We start from the raw sequence: 15,657 nt of genomic DNA on the forward strand, positions 1-15,657 counted from the left end.
AAGCTAACACACTGTATGCCTTCTTGACAAACCTATCAACCTGGGTGGCAACTTTCAGGGATCTATGTGCATGAACACTGAGATCTCTCTGCTCATCTACACTACCAAGAATCTTACTGTAAGCCCAGTACTCTGCATTCCTGTTAGTCCTTCCAAAGTGAATTACCTCACACTTTTCCACATTAAACTCAACTTGCCACCTCTCAGCCCAGCTCTGTAGCTTATCTATTTCACTCTGTAACCTACAACATCCTTCATCACTATCCACAATTCTACTGACCTTAGTGTCAACTGTAAACTTAATAATCCATCCTTCTGTGCCCTCATCCAGGTCATTTATATAAATGACAAACAGCAGTGGACTCAAAACAGATCGTTTTGGTACCCCACGAGTAACTGAATTTCAGAATGAATATTGCCCATCAACCACCTGTCTTTTTTCAGCAAGCCAATTTCTGATCCAAACCGCTATATTGCTCTCAAACCCATGCCTCCGTATTTTGTGCAATAGCCTATCGTGGGGAACCTTATCAAATGCTTTACTGAAATCCACTTACACCACATCAACCACTTTACCCTCATCCACCTATTTGGTCACCTTCTCAAAGAACTTAATAAGGTTTGTGAGGTACGACCTACCCTTCACAAAACCGTGTTGACTATCCCTAATAAAACGATTCCTTTCTAGATGATTAAATATCCTATCTCTTATAAACCTTTCCAAAACTTTACCCACAACCAAAGTAAGGCTCACAGGTCTAGAAATTTGAGGGTTGTCTCGACTCACCTTCTTGAACAAGGGAACAACATTTGCTATTCTCCAGTCTTCTGGAACTTCCTCTTCCTGTCTCAGTAACCTACTGCCTATTTTGTGCTCCCTTGCTTTACCCACATGAAGTCAACATTTTACTTCTCTAGATTAAATTCAATTTGCTATGTTCTCACCCACTCAACCAAACCATTGATATTTTCCTGTAGGTGTCAGCCATTGCTTTTAACCCACACCCCAGTCAATTTTTGTGCCATCTGTAAAGGTCGTAATCATGCCTCCCCCATTTTAGTCTAAATCTTGAAGGTACACCAGCAACAGCAAGTGATGCAAAACTGAGTCGGAGCAAATTACTACAGATGCTGGAATCTGTACCGCAAACAAAAAGTGCTGGAGGTCACAGCAAGTCAGGCAGCCTCTCTGAAGAGAGAGCAAGCTAACGTGTTGAGTCTAGTTGACTCTTCATCAGAGCATCACATAACCGAGTCCTGTGAACACCACTGGAAAATACATTCCATTCTCAAAATCATCCATCAGCCATTACTCTTGGATTCCTATCATTGAGCCAGTATCCGATCCAACGTTCCACATTTCACTGAATCCCATGGACTTTAATTTTCCTTAACAGTCTACCATGTGGGACTTACTAAAATCCATACCGTCAACATCCATTACATTACCCCCATCAATTCCCTCTTGTTATTTCCTCAAAACTTTCAAATTGATTAGCAAGATACAAGTTCCCTTTAACAAAACCATTTGGGTTATCTCTGATGTTCCAGGGAAAATAGCCCCAGCCTATTCAGCCTCTCCCTGTAGCTCAAATCCTCCAACCATGGCAACATCCTTGTAAATCTTTTCTTAACTCTTTCAAATTTACAACATCTTTACTCTTGCTAGGAGATCGGAATTGATTGCAGGATTCCAAAAGTAGTCTAACCAATGTCCTGTTCAGCCGCAACATGACCTCCCAACTCCTGTACTCAATGCACTGACCAATAAAAGCAAGCATACCAAACGCCTTCTCCACTATCCTCTCTACTTCTGACTACACTTTTAAGGAACTATGAACCTGCACTCCAAGGTGTCTTTATTCAGCAACAATCTCCAGAACCTTACCATTGTCAAGTGACATTATCAGGCAGAAGTGGGTACTGCAGATGCTGGAGATCAGAGTCAAGGTTAGAGTGGTGCTGGAAAAGCACAGCAGGTAAGCCAGCACCCGAGGAGCAGGAAAATCGACATTTCTGACGTTTCACCATTCCTGATTAAGGGCTTTTGCCTGAAACGTCAATTTTCCTGCACCTCTGATGCTGCTTGACCTGCTGTGTTTTTCCAGCACTACTCTAACCTTGAGTGACATTATCATTACACCAATGTCTACCCTCACAGTATAACCCATCCTGGTGTTTTATGAATCTTCAAAGAACTGATTTCCTCAAGTATTTCCTTTCCCTTTATGCTTATTTTATTTGAGGTTTCACACTCTCATTAACTATAATGTCCATATCATTCCCATCCTTTGTGAAAACAGAAACAAATTACTCATTTTAAACCATGCCCACATCTTCCATATCCACATACAAGTTACTATATACATCTCAGACATCTAAGGAACCTCTTTAGATTTTCATTAATTTTACCAGCTGACATACCTTTATATCCTCTCTTTGCTTTCCTGATTTAACTTTATCATTTTACCCTGTGCTTTCTCTGTTCCTCCAAGTTTTCCAATTAAGCACTTCCTTTGAGATTGAGTTAAGCTTTGTTTTTTTTTGTCTGCTTTATCTTACTCAGCATGCTTCTGGATAACTCGGGACTCCGGAGGTGGCCTTTCTCATTGTCTACCTCACTCACCCATCCATTCATCGGTTCTCTCATCTTCAGACTGGAGCTTCAAATTTACCACACAGCAGCTAGTGTTGTAAATGGGAATAAGTCCAGTGCTCCCCTGACTCTTCCCCATCCCTGATACAGTTCCCTGAGAGGGCCACTGACCAGGAGCCCCAGAGAAATGCATTGAGTGAGGGGAATCTGTGAGCACAGTGGCTATCCAGTTATCATTGCTGTTGGTTGGAAGATTAAGCTGGAGAAATACAGAGGTTTCAATAGGATTACCTAATTCTTATTTTTTTGGGTAGACTTGTTACCTTTGTTCTTCCTTTTTGAATCCAAATTCACCTCTTTCTAGAACTCACCGAAGACATCCTAGATGCTTAAATTATGTTTCTTATGAGCACATCAATTCTAATTCATTAAGACATGAAAAGTGGCATTTTTTTTACGCCCTCCCTCCCTTGTTCCATCTCTTAACTCAACACTCTCTTGACTAACTGTTTCCCAATATGGTCTTACAAGTAAAGAGGAACCTTGATTATCTGAAGGACACGGGCAGGGAGTATTTTGTTTGGTTAATTGAATTCCAAATAATCGAATGCCAGATGATGTTGTTTAGCCAAGCATCGGGACCTTGCTATCCTGCTGGATTATCCAATACTCGGATAATGAAATGCTGGATAATCAAGTTTCCCCTGTACTTATCTCCTGCATTCTATACATTCAATATCAACTAAATTGTACCCTGACACATTCAACCCTGAGACATCCTGGGAACAACTTCTCAGTATTTCACTAAGTGAAAAGAACTAAAAAATGTAATCATGTGAGATTAAAGTGAACGCAATTCATGTTGATACATGTGTGTGTGTCCGTCCGTGTGTGTGTGTGCGTACGTCTGCGAGTCCACATGTGTGTGTGTGCGTGTGTACGCGCATGCGTGTCCGCGTGTGTGTGTGTGTGTGTCCGTGTGTGTATGTGTCCGTGTGTGTATGTGTCCGTGTGTGTGTGTGTGTGTGTGTGTGCATACATGTGCGAGTCCACATCAGTGTGTGCGCGCATACGCGCGTGTGTTAGTGCGTGTGTGTCCGTGTGTGCGCGTGCATTTCCGCGTGTGTGTATGCGTGTCCATGCGTGTGAATGTGTGTGTGTCCATGCATGTGAGTGTGTGTGTATGTGTGAGTGAGTGTGTGTGAGTGTGTGTGTATGTGAGTGTGTGTGTGAGTGTGTGTGAGTGTGTGTGTGTATGAGTGTGTGTGAGTGTGTGTGTGTATGAGTGTGTGTGTGTGTGTGTGTGAGTGTGTGTGTGTGCGAGTGTGCGTGAGTGTGTGTGTGTGTGTGTGAATGTGTGTGAGTGTGTGTGTATGCGTGTGTGTGAGAGTGTGTGTGTGCGTGTGTGTGTGTCCGTGTGTGTGTGTGTGTGTGCATACATGTGCGAGTCCACATCAGTGTGTGCACGCATATGCGCGTGTGTTCGTGCGTGTGTGTCCGTGTGTGCGCGTGCATTTCCGCGTGTGTGTATGTGTGTCCATGCGTGTGAGTGTGTGTGTGTCCATGCATGTGAGTGTGTGTGTATGTGTGAGTGAGTGTGTGTGAGTGTGTGTGTATGTGAGTGTGTGTGAGTGTGTGTGTGTATGAGTGTGTGAGTGTGTGTGAGTGTGTGGGTGTGTGTGTGAGTGTATATGTGTGTGCGTGAGTGTGTGAATGTGTGTGTGTGCGTGAGTGTGTGAATGTGTGTGTGTGAGTGTGTGTGTGTGTGTGTGTGTGTGAGTGTGTGTGTGTGAGTGCGTGTGTGTGTGTGTGTGCGTGAGTGTGTGTGTGAATGTGTGTGTGTGTGAGTGTGTGTGTATGTGTGTGTGTGCATGTGTGTGTGTGTGTGAGTGTGTGTGTGTGAGTGTGTGTGTGTGTGTGTGTGTGCGTGAGTGTGTGTGTGAATGTGTGTGTGTGTGAGTGTGTGTGTATGCGTGTGTGTGTGTGTGTGTGTGTGTGTGTGCATGTGTGTGTGTGTGTGTGTGTGTGTGTGTGAGGTGTGACCAGCTGAGGGGATTCTGGTATTTTCCTTCTTTATTGCTGAAGCTGGTTACCTGATTAACTGTATTCTGCAGTGACGTCAAGTCTGTTTCTCACACAAGCCCCGAGGTATTAACTATCTCTAGGAAATGAAATGGAACTGGCAGGTCATCAAATGATTGGTTCTCCTGAGTGGGATGTGATGGAGACGGTTGGAATCAAAGGCAAGGTTGACAATAAGCTGTTCGCAGAGTGACGTGCCACTGCGTCTCAGTCAATCGAGAGTACTCTGAGTGGTTTGTTAGGCCATCCCCCCAAACCACTGAGTGATGAATTCATAGTAACATCACTGTATTAAGCAGACAAAGTGCAGGGGATATCAAATCTGGCATTTTGTAGAATCTTATAATGCAGCCGTCAGGATCCTTATGATTCAGATCAAGCGGGGTTTTATCGTTGGAGCAATGTTGATGTGCGCTTGAGGGGCTGAATGGTCTATTCTGCTCTGTATTTGTCTGTTCATTCCATCTGTCACTGCATTTATCAGCTGAACTTGTTTTCCTTTGATCATCCTCACCTGTCAGATAACACGGCTGCCGTTCTGACACAGAGAGCTGGTTACAGTCGAGGAGAGCAGGCCGTACACTTCTTGCCCATCCTGATAGTGGACAATGGGGCTCCATCACTGAGCAGCACCAACACCCTCACTATCCGAGTGTGTAGGTGCAACAACAATGGTGTTGGCCAACTGTGCAACGCTCATGCCTTCTTCCTGCCTGCTGGCCTCAGCACCGGGGCTTTAATCGCCATCCTCATCTGTGCCCTGATGATACTGGGTGAGTAATCTCGCAACTGGTGGTGTCACCATCGTGTCAGCCAATGAATTGAAAGTGGGGCGGGGTTTAAAAGCAGGAGTCTTGCCAATCCCTGTTTGATTGGTGCTGTGTCCTTAACAATCGTCCAAAGGGGGTAGATACTGAGGGAGTGTTTCCCTGGCTGGAGAACTTAGAATCGCAAGATTATGGGGTGGCAGTGTCTGAGTTAGTCATCTGCAACCAGAGGATAATGTTCTGGAGGTGTGGGTTCAAATACTATCATGGAACATGGTGAAATACAAATTCATCATGGTACATGCTAAAATATTAATTCAATGAAGATCTGGCTGCAGAGGCCACAATTGTTGGAAAAAAAACCCATCTGGCTCATTCATGTCCTTCAGGAAATAAAATCTGCTGTCCCCTTACCCAATCTGACCGACACGTGACTCCAGACCTGGTTAACTCTTAACTGTTCTCCAGACAATTGGGGATGGTCAATGAAACTAGTCGAGCCACCAACACTTAAGTCATAAGACTGAATAATAAAGGAGGGAGTGAGGACTGCAGATGCTGGAGATCAGAGCTGAAAATGTGTTGCTGGAAAAGCGCAGCAGGTCAGGCAGCATCCAAGGAGCAGGAGAATCGACGTTTCGGGCGTGAGCCCTTCTTCAGGGATGGATGGTGACAAGCTTCTTGAGTTTTATTGGAGCTGTACCCATCCTGAAGAAGGGCTCATGCCCGAAACGTCGATTCTCCTGCTCCTTGGATGCTGCCTGACCTGCTGTGAATAATATAGGAATAAGGGGAAATTGTTTATGAACAAAGAAGTGGATGAATTCCTTCATTCTTTGAAATTATTCAACCCGGAGTGTTGCGGATTCTCTGTCATTGAATTCATTACACGCTGGGGAAGCAGACTTCATGTCCCCGAGGGAATAAAAGGGACATGGAGGAGTGGGGGTGGGGGGTGTTGGTGGTGGGATGAGGTAGGGTCGGGGTGGGAATGGGGAATAGGAGTTAAAACCCGAGATCAACCCTGATCACATTGATTGCTGAATGAAGCACGCCATTATCTTTTCCAGCTCCTCTTCCGATGTTCTGAATGGACATGGGACAAAAAAACTCACAAAAATGATCATTTTTACCCTCCACTTCAATCCATTCTTGTCAGCATTCTGGATTAGTGGTGCTGGAAGAGCACACCAGTTCAGGCAGCATCCAAATAGCTTCGAAATCGACGTTTCGGGCAAAAGCCCTTCACCAGGAATAAAGGCAGTGAGCCTGAAGCGTGGAGAGATAAGCTAGAGGAGGGTGGGGGTGGGGAGAAAGAAGCATAGAGTACAATGGGTGAGTGGGGGAGGGGATGAAGGTGATAGGTCAAGGAGGAGAGGGTGGAGTGGATAGGTGGAAAAGGAGATAGGCAGGTAGGACAAGTCCGGACAAGTTATGGGGACAGTTACTGAGCTGGAAGTTTAGAACTAGGATGAGGTGGGGGACGGGGAAATGAGGAAACTGTTGAAGTCCACATTGATGCCCTGGGGTTGAAGTATTCCGAGGTGGAAGATGAGGCGTTCTTCCTCCAGGCGTCTGGTGGTGAGGGAGCGGCGGTGAAGGAGGCCCAGGACCTCCATGTCCTCGGCAGAGTGGGAGGGGGAGTTGAAACGTTGGGCCACGGGGCGGTGTGGTTGATTGGTGCGAGTGTCCCGGAGATGTTCCCTAAAGTGCTCTGCTAGGAGGCGCCCAGTCTCCCCAATGTAGAGGAGACCGCATTGGGAGCAATGGATACAATAAATGATATTAGTGGATGTGCAAGTTAAACTTTGATGGATGTGGAAGGCTCCTTTAGGGCCTTGGATAGAGGTGAGGGAGGAGGTGTGGTCACAGGTTTTACAGTTCCTGCGGTGGCAGGGGAAATTGCCAGGATTGGAGGGTGGGTTGTCTGGGGGCGTGGACCTGACCAGGTAGTCGCGGAGGGAACGGTCTTTGCGGAAGGCAGAAAGGAGTGGGGAGGGAAATATATCCCTGGTGGTGGGGTCTGTTTGGAGGTGGCAGAAATGTCGGCAGATGATTTGGTTTATGCGAAGGTTGGAAGGGTGGAAGGTGAGCACCAGGGGCGTTCTGTCCTTGTTACGGTTGGAGGGGTAGGGTCTGAGGGCGGAGGTGCGGGATGTAGACGAGATGCGTTGGAGGACATCTTTAACCACGTGGGAAGGGAAATTGCGGTTTCTAAAGAAGGAGGCCATCTGGTGTGTTCTGTGGTGGAACTGGTCCTTCTGGGAGCAGATCCGGCGGAGGCAGAGGAAATGGGTAAAGGGGATGGCATTTTTGCAAGAGGTAGGGTGGGAAGAGGTGTAATCCAGGTAGCTGTGGGAGTCGGTGGGTTTGACTCCCGCCCACCTTCCGAGGACCCCTTCGCCCACCTCCAACACACTGCATCCACCTGGACACCCCGTGCTGGCCTATTACCTACCCCCGACCTCTTCATTTCCAACTGCCGCCGGGACATTAACCGCCTCAACCTGTCTACCTCCCTCCCCCACTCCAACCTCTCACCCTCACAACGCGCAGCCCTCCAATCCCTCTGCTCCAATCCCAACCTCACCATCAAGCCAGCGGATAAAGGGGGCGCAGTGGTAGTCTGGTGCACTGACCTCTTCACCGCTGAAGCGAAACTTCAACTCGAGGACACCTCTTCCTACTGCCCCCTCGACCATGACCCCACCCCCATCACCAAACCATAATCTCCCAGACCATACAGAACCTCATCACCTCAAGAGATCTCCCACCCGCAGCTTCCAACCTCATAGTCTGGGAACCCCGCACTGCCCGGTTCTACCTCCTTCCCAAGATCCACCAGCCTGACCACCCTGGCTGACCCATTGTCTCAGCATGCTCCTGCCCCACTGAACTCATCTCTACTTACCTCGACACTGTCCTATCCCCCCAGTCCAGGAACTCCCCACATACGTTCGAGACACCACCCACGCCCTCCACCTCCTCCAAGACTTCTGTTTCCCTGGCCCCCAACGCCTCATCTTCACCATGGGTATCCAATCCCTCTACACCTCCATCCGCCATGACCAGGGCCTCCAAGCCCTCCATTTTTTCCACTCCAATTGTCCCCAACAGTACCATTCCACCGACACTCTCATTCATTTGGCCGAACTGGTCCTCACCCTTAACAATTTCTCCTTTGAATCCTCCCACTTCCTCCAGACCAAAGGGGTAGCCATGGGCACATGTATGGGCCCCAGCTATGCCTGTCTCTTTGTTGGCTACGTAGAGCAGTTGATCTTCCGTAATTACACCGGCACCACTCCCCACCTCTTCCTCCGCTACATTGATGACTGCATTGGCGCCACCTCGTGCTCCCGCGAGGAGGTTGAGCAATTCATCAACTTCACCAACACATTCCACCCTGACCTTAAATTTACCTGGACATCTCTGACACCTCCCTCCCCTTCCTAGACCTCTCCATCTCCATTAATGACGACCGACTTGACACTGACATTTTTTACGTTTCAACATTTCAACTCCCCCTCCCACTCTGCCGAGGACATGGAGGTCCTGGGCCTCCTTCACCGCCGCTCCCTCACCACCAGATGCCTGGAGGAAGAACGCCTCATCTTCCACCTCGGAACACTTCAACCCCAAGGCATCAATGTGGACTTCAACAGTTTCCTCATTTCCCCTTCCCCCACCTCACCCTAGTTCCAAACTTCCAGCTCAGCATTGTCCCCATGACTTGTCCAGACTTGTCCTACCTGCCTATCTCCTTTTCCACCTATCCACTCCACCCTCTCCTCCCTGACCTATCACCTTCATCCCCTCCCCCACTCACCCATTGTACTCTATGCTTCTTTCTCCCCACCCCCACCCTCCTCTAGCTTATCTCTCCACCTTCAGGCTCACTGCCTTTATTCCTGATGAAGGGCTTTTGCCCGAAACGTCGATTTCGAAGCTCCTTGGAAGCTGCCTGAACTGCTGTGCTCTTCCAGCACCACTAATCCAGAATCTGGTTTCCAGCATCTGCAATCATTGTTTTTACCTCATTCTTATCGGCAATCAACTTTAAATGATTTTAACAATTAACTTTTAAATAAATATATAAGATGACTCGTCAGCTTTGTTGGAATTTGACAGTAAGCTTTGTCGTAATTTATTATTAAAAATTGGATTCAAAAGATTTTCAAGTTTGCTTCCAAAAGAATCAATTAAATTTAAGTAGCCTTCTCATAAACCTGCAAACAAGGACAATTCACAGAACATGGTGGAACAGGGGATTGTGTGTGTGGCCTGCTTTGATTGACAGGCGTCAGTACAAAAGATCATGGCAACATGAATTGCACTGTCCTGTAATTGCATTTACGTATCCGCAATCGTTTGCTGCAGCTAAGCTGAATTTGAGAAAGTTGCACTGAATGAATAAACAATGTGACTGAGCAGAAATGCCAGGCTGAAGAGTTTAATTTCAGCAAAGCAAATTCAGCGAATGCATGATATTCTTCATTATAATGGGAGACACTGAATAGGCTGGGGTTGTTTTCCCTGGAGCGTCGGAGGCTGAGGGGTGACCTTATAGAGGTTTATAAAATCATGAGGGGCATGGATAGGGTAAAAGTCTTTTCCCCAGGATAAGGAAATCTAAAACCACAGGGTGGTGAGGGGGAAAGATTTAAAAGGGACCTAACCGATAACCTTTTCATGCAGAGGGTGGTGCGTGTATGGAATGAGCTGCCAGAGGGAGTGGTGGAGGCTGGTACAATTAGAACATTTAAAAGGCATCTGGATGGGTATATGAATAGGAAGGGGTTGGAGGGATATGGGCCAAATGCTGGCAAATGGGACAAAATTAATTTGGGATATGTAGTCAGCACGGACAGGTTGGGCCGAAAGGTCTATTTCTGAGCTGTACACCTCTATGACTCCATATCAACCTTGTTTATTGGTCATCTGGGAATCGGCTGGGAAGCCAATTTGTGATGTGGAGTGATGCCAACAGCGGTGGGTTCAAATCCCACACTGGCTGAGGTGACCATGAAGGACTTTTCTAGTCAAACTCTGCCCTCACCTGAGGCATGGTGACCCTCAGGTTAAACCACTACCAGTCATCTCTCTCTCTCTCTTTCTCTCTCTCTCTCTCTCTTCCCCCCTCTCTCCAACGCTCTGATAGGATTAAGGCAACTTTATCTTTTAAGTTGAAGGACATTGTAACTGTAAGTATAATTACAGGTTCATGGAAGGGAAAGTCCTGCAAAACTTTGATGTAACTTTTAATGATCCAATGTGGTCTTGTATAAGAAACAGTCATTTCTAAGTCTGACTGGTTTTTCTTTTCCGTTGACAGAATTTCACCAAAGCAACAAATTTGACAACAGAATAGCAGCTCAGGGGAAATTTGAATGAAGCTATAGTTGTGATAACTTTGGAGATTCTGAGCAATGAAAGCCTAGTTATCCTCCTGGCTCTTTCATAATTGCACAGAATTTGTTGTTTGGATCATCATATTTTTGCATATTTCCCTGCTCACGGCTGCAATGCAATCATATTATGTATTATTCACTCTGCAGGTGAAGAGATTTCATGAAGCAAATGTATTGGCCCATTTCTATTAAAATTGTCTTTATAAACCACCCAACAAGCATTTTACAGTAAGCAATTCGCACAGAGGCTCAATTTTCCAAACGTCTTACACAATGGAGAAATGATGTGGTGGTGCCAGTGTTGACAAAGTTAGATGTCACATGACTGCAGGTTATAGTCCAACAGGCTTGTTTGAGCTTTTGGAGCATCGCCAATATTTCCAGGATTATCCCTGTTACCTTTCTTAAACAAAGGAACAACTGAGAACTGGCTATTTTCTGGTCTTGCCTGAGGTTGAGGAGGATATAAAGTTCTTTGTCAAGGGCCCATCAATCTCCTCCCTTGCCTGCCTTAGTATTATAGGATAGATCCCATCAAGGCCCTTGTGATTTATCCACTTTAATGCTTTTCAAGACACCCAAAACCACCTCCTTCTTAATATCGACATGCCCTAGGATATTAGCCTACCCCTCCCTAATCTTGCCATCACCCACCTCCTTCTCCTTGTTGAATGAGTTGGATAAGTGTAATATTTTCAGAAGTTTTCTCTGGAATAAAGAAAGTTAAGGCATGTGTTGCAACAAAGGAAAGGCTCAATTTGATTCCCTTTGAATCACCAATAGTCACTGTGCACATTATTTTGGTCCAACTTATGCAAGCAAGTGGAGCAAGTGGGATTTGAACAGTTTGGTAACACTAGGGAAACCTTACCTTTTACCTGAGCCAAGGGGTAGGGACATTAACACAAGACCCCACCCAATGGTCACCATGTAATGCGTTAGTTAGTGTGTGCAGTGCCATTAGCTACCCTGATCATTTTCCTTCCTGTTTCCTCCTCAGCACTTGTGTTTCTCCTCCTGGTACTTCGAAGGCACAGGAAAGACCCTCGCTTTGCCACAGAATGTGACGACATCCGCGAAAACATCGTCAGCTACGACGACGAAGGTGGGGGTGAAGAGGACACGGAAGCATTCAGCATGGCCACCTTGAGGAACTCTCAGGTCAGGCGCGGCTCCAGAGCAAGGAGAGGCGTGAAGTCCGACATTCCGTCAGCTTACAGGCAGTCGCTCCGTGGGATGCCGGATCAAGCCGTCTTCCGAGAGTTCGTCAGGGAGAGGCTGAGAGAAGCTGACTCTGATCCCTCAGCTCCCCCGTTCGATTCTTTGCAGACGTACGCATTTGAGGGGACCGGCTCAGTCGCTGGGTCCTTGAGTTCTTTGGCTTCATCCTGCTCGGGTTTCGACGATTATTACGATTACCTCAGTGACTGGGGACTATGCTTCAATACGTTGGTGGATCTGTACGGGGATAATGGAAATCACCCAGATACATGAAGCAAGGGAGAGAGAAGAACATTGAAATTTCATGGCAAGGGATAGTCTTCTGATTTTGCAATTCTAATGTCAAGCCTGCCCACCTCTGCAAGTGTGTATTGAACGTTTCACCGCCAGGAATTTTCTATTTGTTTCTTTTAAATACCAGTAAATTATTGTTGCAGCCCACCTGAGTTTCTGAAATGCTGGTCCAGCCATCACAGAACCCCAATATCTAAAATTTATCTTTCGTCAGGTGGCTTGCAGAATTCTTTACCCTGTGTAGGAGATATTGAAGAATCTCTGAATGAGTCATCTGAATGAGATATGAGCTTTTAACTGGAACGTGTTGAGGAGATACCTGTCTTCCCAATCCATTCACCATTCCACGATCTGGTCTAGATTTTGAGACTTCTTGTTACTAACAAAATAATGAAGTGAAATCTTTGTCAGGACAGTCCTGGACTTGACGAACGTGAATTCAAGAGTACCAATAAGGCCAGCCTCAGATCACTCTCCAAATCTACCCTTTGCCCAAACTGCAGAAAAGTGGGGTTTAGTCAGGGGATGGAGCAGGTGTGGATCAGCTATCACATTCCTGTTTCTGAGCCCAGAAGGACGTGTAGCTAACATTCCCCCCCTTAGGTTATTGAGCCCTCAACTCAGACTGGCATCCCCAGTGGAGCATTGTGGAAGTGCTGCACTGGGCAGAGGTGCTTTCTTTCTCATGCAATCCTTGCGCACGAGCATCAAAGATCTGACTCGTTTATCCCTTCCTGGACGCTCCTTCGCACAGATTATTTAGTCACTGTTATTTGTGGGATCTTGCTGTGTGTGGTTTGCCTGTGCCTGACATTACAACAGTGACATCAGAAAGCATTTGATTGGCTGCAATGTGCCATGGGCGCCCTGAGGTCATAACAGGCAGGTTCTTTCTCACAATCTAAAAGTTATTGCTGGTGATCAGCTACGTGCTGACATTCAGTAAAAAAATCTGTAAAGGTATAAATGTGCTAATGGCTTTGCTTTAACAGCTGAGGGAGAAAAGAGATAGGGGCACATTTGTGTCCCACAGTTGCATCAAGAGCAGTAATTTCAAACCTTTGGTACATGTTCCCGTGCAAAATATTCCTTTTGTTTTTACACTTTGTTGGAAAACTAGAATGGTCGTCTGTGGCTGACAATCCCTCATTGGAATGGTCAACATAATTTTTGTGTTGCATTTGACGTAAAGAATCACACGGTGGCACAGTGGTTAGCACTGCTGCCTCACAGCGCCAGAGACCCGGGTTCAATTCCCGCCTCAGGCGACTGACTGTGTGGAGTTTGCACGTTCTCCCCGTGTCTGCGTGGGTTTCCTCCGGGTGCTCTGGTTTCCTCCCACAATCCAAAGATGTGCAGGTCAGGTGAATTGGCCACGCTAAATGGCCTGTAGTGTTAGGTAAGGGGTAAATGTAGGGGTATGGGTGGGTTGCGCTTTGGCGGGTCGGTGTGGACTTGTTGGGCCGAAGGGCCTGTTTCCACACTGTAATGTAGTCTAATCTAATCATGGAGGGCATTTATAACATCTGGGTTTATTCAGGAGAAAGATGCTGGAAAACTAAATGCTTGCTTTTCTTGTTGTACAGTGTGTGCATCAAACAAAGTCAGCTCTGCATGCTTCACAACAAAACTGATTCCACTTTAATCGAGTCTCTGAGAATCACCCATTGCTACTTCACTGTGACACTAACAATTCATGTTAGGGATGGTTTTGCCAATGCCAGGAAAGGAAGTAGCAATGAAGCTGCACAAGATCATTTCAAATACTTTGCAACAGAAGGAATGCCCAACTCATTGCCCTCAGTATGAATCATCAAAATTGCTTCAGTCCCTGTTTGCAGGGGTTGATTAGTTCAGTTGGCTGGATGGCTGGTTTGCAATGCAGGATAATGCCATCAATGCAGGTTCAACTCATGCACTAGCTGAGGCTACCACGAAGGTGCCATCTTCTCAACCTTGCCCCTCCCCTGCGGTGTCGAGACCTTTTGGTGAAATTCACTGCCAGTTGGGGGAGTGGGACTATGGCTTTACCTTTAGTTCTTATTGTAGTTATTTTAGTTTTGTGTTTCCCCGTAACAGTTTTTCCAAGCAGCAGATGCAACATACCCCCCATTTATCATAGAATTAAGAAAGGATTAAAGCACAGAAAGAGGCCAGGCAACTTTTTTAACTTCTCCGAAGCTTCTTTTCACTCTGATACAAAGGGTTTTTTTTTGGATTCCCCCTACAGTGTGGAAACAGGCCCTTCGGCCCAACCAGTCCACACCGACCCTCCAAAGAGTAACCCACCCAGACCCATTTCCCTCTGATTAATCCACTTAACACTACGGGCAATTTAGCATGGCCAATTCACCTATCCTGCACACCTTTGGACTGTGGGAGGAAACCGGAGCACCCGGAGGAAACTCACGCAGACACGGGGAGAATGTGCAAACTCCACACAGAGAGTTGCCCAAGGGTGGAATTGAACCTGGGTGCCTGGTGCTGTGAGGCAACAGTACTAACCACTAAGCCACTGTGCTGCCCTAATTATATTATATTATATATTATGTCATTATATTCATCTATGCCTTTCTTCCCCCTCGGCTTTCATGATGCCATTCATTTCAATCATCACGTGTTGCATTCTCATCATGCTCTCAGTAAATAAATCTTTTCTGAACTCATTATTGGATTATCAATGATCACCTCTACTTGTTTTGGATTCGCCGATAATTGGAAACATCTTCTCAACCTCTTTCTCTGCCAGTACTGCCCTTTGTAGTTGTGAAGAACTCAATAATGAAGATAAAGAAACCTTAGCTCATCTTGAAATAATTAGAAGTGGATAGAGTCATTTAGGGAAAAGAACTCTCAATGGAGCAATCCACTCCATTGCCTCCAGCCAGCCCTTATGTCCTGCAAGTTTATTTGTTTCATTCACCCACCCAAAGTGTTGATAAAACTAATGATGATCTTTGCTTCTGTCACCCTTGTGTGAAGCAAGCTCCATTGCTGAGGTTGATAACCTTCCTCTACACATTTCCGCTACATCTATTGCCCAAACCCTTAATTCTGGGTTCTGTTCACCTTTACACCATTAACTATAAAAGGAAAAATGTTCCTTGTCCACTGTGTTCTTGTGCACCTGTATCAAATTTCCCCTCAACCTCCTTTGCTCCAAGAAAACTCCCCAATATCTCCAAACAAATGTAACTAACAAAATGTCCCAAGACAATAAATAGAAGCATTATCTCCAAGTAATGACAATGAGTCGGAGAGGTGAGATATATCACTGGAAAAGAAG

The 15,657-nt window shown here is 46.1% G+C and overlaps 1 protein-coding gene across 5 annotated transcripts in view; it reads left to right on the forward strand.

The window, feature by feature from the left end:
- The window catches only part of LOC140476887 (cadherin-7-like), a 151,505-nt gene extending 137,786 nt beyond the window's left edge, over positions 1-13,719 (forward strand). For all 5 annotated transcript variants that reach the window (XM_072569777.1, XM_072569778.1, XM_072569776.1 and 2 more), the window contains 2 exons: positions 5,200-5,451; positions 11,857-13,719. In XM_072569777.1, the coding sequence (XP_072425878.1) occupies positions 5,200-5,451; positions 11,857-12,350 (746 nt within the window). In that variant the 3' untranslated portion in view covers positions 12,351-13,719. The remainder of the gene's footprint in view (positions 1-5,199; positions 5,452-11,856) is intronic.
- The last annotated feature ends 1,938 nt before the right edge of the window (positions 13,720-15,657 follow it).

The sequence above is a fragment of the Chiloscyllium punctatum genome, chromosome 5 (genome assembly GCF_047496795.1).
Source record: "Chiloscyllium punctatum isolate Juve2018m chromosome 5, sChiPun1.3, whole genome shotgun sequence".
Classification (NCBI taxonomy): domain Eukaryota; kingdom Metazoa; phylum Chordata; class Chondrichthyes; order Orectolobiformes; family Hemiscylliidae; genus Chiloscyllium; species Chiloscyllium punctatum.